The sequence below is a fragment of the Bactrocera latifrons genome, unplaced genomic scaffold (genome assembly GCF_001853355.1).
Source record: "Bactrocera latifrons isolate USDA-ARS-PBARC rearing strain unplaced genomic scaffold, ASM185335v1 scaffold_20, whole genome shotgun sequence".
In the NCBI taxonomy this organism is placed as follows: Eukaryota; Metazoa; Arthropoda; class Insecta; order Diptera; family Tephritidae; genus Bactrocera; species Bactrocera latifrons.
This window is the reverse complement of record NW_017535519.1, coordinates 1,479,667-1,488,098: the sequence shown is the minus strand read 5'-3', so window position 1 is coordinate 1,488,098 and position 8,432 is coordinate 1,479,667. Positions and strand designations below refer to the sequence as shown.

The 8,432-nt window shown below is 39.9% G+C and overlaps 2 protein-coding genes across 3 annotated transcripts in view; one reads left to right on the top strand and one right to left on the bottom strand.

Moving 5' to 3' along the window:
- LOC108968019 (flotillin-2) overlaps window positions 1–8,432 on the bottom strand; it is a 402,447-nt gene that overhangs the window by 107,688 nt on the left and 286,327 nt on the right. The gene's annotated exons all lie outside the window — the stretch shown is intronic.
- LOC108968013 (glucose dehydrogenase [FAD, quinone]) lies at window positions 3,616–6,004 on the top strand. The gene is made up of 2 exons (XM_018931731.1): window positions 3,616–4,196; window positions 4,258–6,004. Exons 1-2 carry the CDS (start codon window positions 3,900–3,902, stop codon window positions 5,824–5,826), a joined length of 1,866 nt encoding a protein of 621 aa, XP_018787276.1. The 5' UTR covers window positions 3,616–3,899; the 3' UTR covers window positions 5,827–6,004.

Here is an 8,432-nt window from a genome sequence, read left to right as displayed (position 1 = left end):
TTCATGCATTGGAACATGGTTTGGACACGTATGATTTTGTGGTGGTAGGTGCGGGCTCGGCGGGTTCAGTGATGGCCAGTCGGCTGAGCGAGAATCCAAACTGGAAAGTTTTGGTGTTGGAGGCMGGTGGTGATCCGCCACAAGAGTSAGAGGTGGGCGTGTCAACTTATTAKAATGAAACAATTCTCACAACAATTCTCGCATTTCTACAGGTGCCAAACTTTTCCTTAGCCTTGCAGCATACAAATYATAMTTGGAATTATTTTACTRAATATAGCGATAGGGCTTGCTTGGGATTTGTKGAYCGGCGTTGTTATTTKMCACGYGGTAAAATKATTGGCGGCACAGGTGCTATTAATGCCATGCTTTATGTGCGTGGAAACCGCCGTGATTACGACCGTTGGGCTCAAGCTGGCAATGCAGGCTGGGGTTGGGACGATGTGTTACCATACTTTGAACGTTCCGTACACAAAGTGGGTAGTGACAAACATTCTCAGGGTTATGTAACAGTCAATACTTTTCCGRTCACCGATCCGGAGTTAGAACAAATGATCTATGCAGGTAGTGCAGAGTTGGGCATACCACGTGTTCACGTATTCACCGAAGGCAGTGAGACCGGGTATTCCAACATACCGGGCAATACTCGGAATGGACGTCGCACGAGCACCGGAAAGGGACATCTCGCTCAAGTTGCAAACCGCCCCAACTTGCAAGTGATTAAAAATGCGCACGTGACGAAACTAAATTTCGATGAGGCCGGCACAASTGTACACTCTGTGAGCTTCATACTGCAAGATAAATAYAAACTGAAAGTTGACGTTAGCAAGGARTTGGTGTTGTCGGCGGGTGCAATAGATTCACCAAAGCTGTTGATGTTGTCTGGTGTCGGACCYGCAAAACATTTGGCTGATTTGAATATACCGCTTATACGTGATTTGCCCATTGGTGATAATCTGCAAGATCATGTTCATATTTTGACTTTCTTCAAATTAAATGAGAACAAATCGAGTGCGTGGACAAAGGAAGACTCCTTAAATAGCACTTTTAACTATCTCATTTATCGGAAAGGCCCGTTAAGCGCTCAGGGCAGCGCMTCGCTRACTGGTTTCGTAAATACGCTGAAAAATAGTCCGTATCCTGATATATCAGTCCACCACTATTTTTATAGACGTGGTAATTTTGCTGAACTACAGCTTTTCCTAAATGGTCCTGATTTTAACGACGTTTTCAAAAACACACTTCTCAARGCGTTAGAAACTGCTGACATTTTGATCATGTTAAATATWCTYTCYCATCCAAAGTCTRWKGGACAGATACGTYTGCGYAGCACCGATTACAAGGATACGCCTAAACTGACGCCAAACTATTTCAGCGAACCTGAAGACATGAATACCTTACTTCGTGCTATGCGTTTCCAAGAGCAACTGTTGAAGACTTCAGCCTATAAAGCAATGAATGCCACTTTACTACTTCCGCCCATAGATGARTGTGATRTCCACGAACTTCAAAGCGATGATTACTGGCGTTGCTATATGAAGTATTTCTCCTCTACTACTTATCACGTATCTGGTACGGTAAAAATGGCACCCGAAGCGGATGAGACAAGTTGTGTGAATCCACGGTTGCTATTAGATGGTTGCGGTAATGTGCGCGTAACCGATGCCAGCATTATACCACAAATTCCCAGCGCTAACATAAATGCCGCTACCATAATGATTGCTGAAAAGGCAGTTGATTTCATTCGAGAAGATTGGTTGGAAGAGGACTCAGTAAAGAAGCATATATGGCACTGGTAAAGTTTAGTAGGATATTGTGGCTACATATTAACATACTTATGATTTTACTCACTAAATTTTGATTTGGAATAATTGTTTTTAAAGGAGTCTGTAACGATCCCAAATATATTTTCTTATGCATATTGTCTTTAAAAGTAGACAACTTAAGGAATATATTTTATTTATGAAGCATTATCTGCTTCGCTATGTGAATGAGTCTGCAAATGATCCAACAGTACTTTGTTTCAACATCTTGCTTTATAATGGAGTCGGTTAACCTGACTGCCCCTCTAATGGACTTGTTTATGAACACAAAAGTTATTCTCTTTTATTTAACCGTTGATTCTTCTCGCTTTTTTGATACCTAGTACTTTCAATCGAAAAATTCTGGCCATGTTCGAAGACATACAGAAGGTAAGTAAGTTGTTGAGTTTCACCAACATTTTCTGCGGTCCTGCTATTTATCTTGCAATTGTCTATTAGCTCAACTATATCGCGGGGCTTAAATCTAAGGTCTACCAGTTCAAGATTGTGGACTTTTGTTACGTTATCCCCCTGGTTTGCGATTTTTAAGTGAGTGTCGTAACCAAAAAACGACGTTGAATTCACTGCGCGACTTCTCTGCTCACAACAATTATTGTGTCATCGATCGATATTAGCACAAAAACGCATTTCTCAAAGCAAAATGGGGAATTTACATACAAATTTTTAGTAATCGTTTTAAAACTACCAGCTCTTAGCTAGGTCCTTATAATCGCAATGTTAGGTGCCCTAATCGGATACTGTGCTATATCTAGACGTTTTCACCTCCACTGTCCTGCTTTCACTAGCCTAAAGTTGAAGCATCTCGGTTGCCATACTTTTTATGAATCCGACGAATTGGCTGAGGTAGATGTTGTCTGGCTCAATATTTTTATGGCTGGTTCTTGGTGTTTTGCAATGGTCTTTTGATTCAGTTTTGGGCATCGTAATGAACAGACGTGTGGAAAATGCTTGGTCACATGCAAAATTACCCAATTATCGATAGTCGATTACTGCTACTTTTGCATTATAGTATCAGATAGTCCTCCATCCCAATGATAGTGAATTCGGACAAGTGTGTATATTATGACATAGTCAATCTACGGACATATTCAATCTAAAAAGTATGGAAATTCCTAAAAACCATACAATTTAACTTTAATTTGAGATACTGAAGCAGTTTGCAGACTTTTGGTTAAGAAAAAAACAAGTTCATTAAGAGTTTGTAACTGTGCTCATTAACGTTTTAGGGTTTGCATTAAAGATGGATGTCATGAATAGCTTCTTAACCAGCTAAAGATACTTCCAAAAAAAAAATGTTTTGGGAAACTGGCCTTTTTCAATTAATGTACCACCGCACTTGAATGCAAAAGAGGACAATTTTAGCGGCACTAACCGCAGATATCTTCTCAGTCATTAAAATAACTACTCACATATCTATCTACAAAAAATTTCAATAGCTTTTGTTATCGAGAGAAACTCTAATAATATTCTTCTTTTATTTTCAGCACTTAAGTGTATTTATTACTAATAATAACACCAAAAGACTTACATCCAAAAGAAGGCAATTGGAGATAAGCATTTTTAATGAACCTGCGCTATTTGCTTCAACTGCAACTCCACAAGCATTGTTTCAGTGTAAGGTTTTGTGCAAAAAATCTTAAAAAAGAAAATTAATTGATGTAAGTAAGCAGGCATTGACACAAATTGCATTAAAGCAATGACTTGAGACTTGAAAAAGGGCAATTAAAAGCATGCGCACGGGTCTGTTATATAAAGCGAAACGCCTGTGATACGCTACGCCAGTTTCCAAGCTAAATTGCCGCTGGATAAAACGAAAATATCTAAGAGTTTTTGAATACAAGCATAAGAAACTCATTTACATATAAAATTTTCACGCTTTAGCGAGTTTAAACAGCATCATTTAAGGCCGTTGCACTGCGGTGCCCCTCAGTAGGCTTCGGGTCAATGTGAGTGGGAAGATACGTTTGATAACTTCATTAATTACGCAGCAACAGGTGTCTAAAAAGTGCTATTTATAAATCATTATTACGAATCACTTTGCATATCAATCGTCTTAGTAAGAACGGCTGCTAGCGAACAATGCCGCTGCCGCTGTTGGAAGCTCAGTGCGCCGCACAAAGTATTGGTCCCTTCAATACTATGGTCAGCGCGTTAATACAAGCGCTCCTCGCGGCCCAATGCGCTATCTCGCCGCCCGAGTTGTGGCCACCAGACTACGCTAATGCATTGCTGGGACGCACTGAGCCAGATGGGTATGATTTTGTGGTGGTTGGCGCAGGTTCGGCGGGTTCAGTAATAGCCAGTCGGTTAAGCGAGAATCCAGCATGGAAAGTGTTGGTGTTGGAGGCAGGCGGTGATCCGCCGCAAGAATCTGAGGTGCGCATATACAAAAATTAGAATAGAACAGCTCTCTTATCGCCCACATTCTCATACATAGGTGCCCGGCGTTTTATTTTCATTGGAGCACACAAATGCCACTTGGAATTACTTGACTGAGTACAGTGACAAGGCCTGCTGGGGTTTGGTTGATCGGCGCTGTTATTGGCCGCGTGGTAAAATGATTGGTGGTTCGGGTGGTGTTAATGGTATGCTTTATGTGCGTGGGCATCGCGGTGATTACGACAGCTGGGCTCAGGCCGGTAATACAGGTTGGGGTTGGAACGATGTGCTGCCATATTTTGAACGCTCCGTCGGCCCATTAGGTAATGATACGCATCCACGGGGTTATGTAACGCTCAGTGCATTTCCAGTCAACGATCCGGATATAGAACAAATGATCTATGCAGGCACTGCAGAACTGGGCATACCACGTGTACACTTATTCACCGACGGCAGTGAGATCGGGTACTCCAACTTACCGGGTACAATAAGGAATGGGCGTCGCATGAGTCCAAGCAAGGGGTATTTGGCGAGTGTTGCTAAGCGCCCAAACTTGCAAGTGATTAAAAATGCACACGTGACCAAACTGAATTTCGACAAGAGTGGTAGAAATGTACGCTCCGTTAGCTTCACTGTGCGAAATGATAGAAAAATGCGCGCGGGTGTTGGTAAAGAGCTGGTTTTGTCGGCGGGTGCGATTGAATCGCCAAAACTTTTAATGCTGTCTGGCGTTGGACCGGCAGCGCACTTAAAGACAATGCAGATACCACTCGTGCATGCTTTGCCAATCGGTGATAATCTGAATGATCACGCGCAGGTTGTGACTTTCTTAAAACTGAACGAAGGTGTAGCACATAAACTTACGCCTCAAGATAGCTTCGATAGCACTTACAATTATCTCATACATCGTAGGGGACCGCTAACATCACACGGCACAGCCTCGCTCACCGGTTTCATCAACACGCTTAAGAACAGCCCTTATCCCGACGTGGAATTTCATCATTTCATTGTGCGTCGTGGCGATTTCGCTGGCCTGGAAATATTTCTCCATGGCCTTAGCATCAACGAGTACTTTAAAACTCAAATACGCAGCGCTATTGAGGTTTCCGATATTTTGGGCATGTTTAATATACTCTCAGCACCAAAATCCAGCGGAAATTTACGGCTGCGCAGCGCGGATTACAAGGATTCTCCAATATTAACACACAACTACTTCAATTATGAGGAAGATGTGGCCACGTTACTGCGCGGCATACGCTTCCAAGAGCAACTATTGAATACCGCAGCCTATAGAGCAATGAATGCTAGCCTAGTACTGCCTACAATCGCCGAGTGCGACGTTTTAGGCTTGCAGAGCGATGGCTATTGGCGTTGCTACATAAAATATTTCTCTTCCACCACCTATCATCAGTCGGGTACGGTGAAAATGGCGCCCGCAACCGATGACACCAGCTGTGTGGATCCACGTTTAAGTCTACGCGGTGTGAACAATTTGCGTGTGGTCGATGCTAGCATAATGCCCAAAGTGCCCAGCGCAAATACAAATGCGGCTACGATTATGATTGCCGAAAAGGCAGCTGACTTCATACGGCAAGACTGGCGAGATGCGTGGCAGCCCGTCTACTAATCCCGTGTTTTTATTTAAATAACAGATGAGATGTGAACATACCATACAAATGTTGCGAAAAAGGTAATGAAGACCATAGATAAAGCAAGACATACAAAGCAGAACTCTAAATGATTTTATATAATCTTTTTCGGGAGAAAAATATGGGTAACATTAGATCTATTTAATAAATGACGAAATGAAAGTTGAGTTTTACAAAAAAGATAATTTGATTGAAACGTAGTTAAGCACTACTTAATCTAAAATATGTTTACTATAAGGAAAAGTGTTTGAAAAATGTAGTAAAAGTAAATTAAAAAGATAAATTTAACAAATTATAAATAGATGGTTAGATACATTAGGAGGGTACGCAGCGCGACCATCGGTGTATTGTGAGCAGTGATTCTTTCATAGCGTTTCGTTCAATCCTAAAGCCCCTGGAAATTTTAGGAGCTTTGAAGGGTTGATGTATTTAATATGACTTTTCTTTAGACCTTTAGCTACTGCATCCCATTCTAACAATATGTGCGCTTTTCCACACAGCTTATTGAAGCGACAAGTTTCGTCAAAGCTCAGCACTAAATTGTGCATAGATAGATAATAAATGAGGTTTGCAACGAGACTTAAGGTCAGTCCCCTAATCACAAAGACCCCCATAGCCCCAGAACATTGATGGACTCCAATATACTGCTAAATGGTATTAAGGCGATCTGATCCCTATTAAGAAACATGGATCCAAGGGCCTTAATCCTGTGCATTCTATCACCAGTGTACTGTAAAAGATCCTGTTAGTTAATCATATTTTTTAATCTCTTTTTGTTGTATATCATTATCTGTTTCTTATTTTTTTTCCTCATGTTTTTCCCGTGGGCAGGTTTGCAAGTTTGTCTGCTATTTTCTTCAACATCTGTATGTCACCAAATCTAAAATAGCCGAAACTGGTTTCGTTCGCCTACACGTCGTCTGAAAGCACGAAAACACTCCAGCTCTCAAAGTATTCGACGCTCCACTCCGTTGAAAAGACCAGATGGAGAAGGATCTGGCTACGCTTGGGATCTCAAATTGGCGCCAAGCAGTTAAAAAGAAGAAAGACTGGCTCGCTTACGCCATTAATAAGAAGATTTTCGTTTGCCTACTGTAGACACATTCCCATGACAAATGGTATATCAATCCCAACACCTGTGCGGTGTAATTTCTCTCTCTTTTGTAATTAATTTTCTAAAGCAACGCTGAATTTGAAATCAAAATGTATTGTTTCCGGTATTGTATCTTTATTGAAATTGGATGTATGAGATCATTCTCCTATTTTCTGTTGCTTTTTTAGATGATACGTTCCTTCCTTTTTCTCTCCCATTGTTCATCATTGTTTTCAGGGTTTACATTTGCGAAAGGGTTTAATTTGCCGAAGGCTACAATAATAAAGTTGCAACGGAGTTCTGAACTATCTATCTGTTGCAAAAAGTCTAAGTAAATTTTAATTAAAGTTTTTCATTTCAGCTAAGTTTGATACATAATATAGTTATAGTATACATGTCGCCACAGAAAAAATCTTACAATTTATATATAAACTTAGGACTGATCTTTATTCAACTTTCATTACATATACTTATCGGTTAAACTATCTTATGCTCTCGGTTTAAGATAGATTGGAGTTGAAACTAAATGAGCTTTCCTAAGGATTATTTGGTATATAAATAAAATTGAGAAAGAGTTGGGTGAAGTGAAAACGTTGAACTGAAGGATAAAATCCACAGATTGACAGTAGTTTTCTATTCAAAATGTAGTTGTTTATTTGGTTGAAATTCACTTCAAGTCGGTACATGGATGAAATCACTGAAATAACTGCAGACTTTCCCAATTATCGAGTTTGAGAAGGGTTTCGAGGATTAGAAAAAGTGCAACAGGTCGTGGTATCGATTGTGGACTATTGACTTATGACGGCGACAACATCAACGCAAAAGAATGAATAATTATTTCCAAAAACGACGCAACTGGTGTGTGATAAATTGGTGATAAGTCACTTTCCATGATTAAGAATGCTTGGAGAATCCTTAATAGAAGCCTGTAGAAGTATGGGAAACAGTCGCGGTGCATTCCTCATATTCAAATCTAATCTAATCTAATCTAATGGGAAGCAGCAATCGCTGGCAATAAAACAAACTTCTTTGAGCTACTTAAGTTTGGAGTTGAATTAAGTGATCTGCGATACAAAGAATATGCTCATTTATTTCTGCTAAATAAATATATTTATATTATTTGCAATTAAATTTTTACAGATATATATCCTCTTATATTTAAAAATAAGTTGGAGTTTTGCCTGTTCGCTATAGCTGACTAAACCGTTGCATAAAATGAGAAATGGCCTGAACCACTTTGAAGGGAATCCAATGCGAATGTGTTGTAGAAAAAAATTCAGAAATTTTTACTTTTTAAAATGAAAAAAAAAATCATTACTTAGCTATAACAGATAATATTATTTAAAATTTATCTAAGCTGCAACACACTGACATGGGCGAGTAAATTCTGAAAGGTTCGAGCAAAATGTACAATACCAAGTGAAACATGTCTCTCTTGTTTACATTTTTTGCCGTCCCGTTCGTACAGATTTGGTACATTTGTGATAAAAA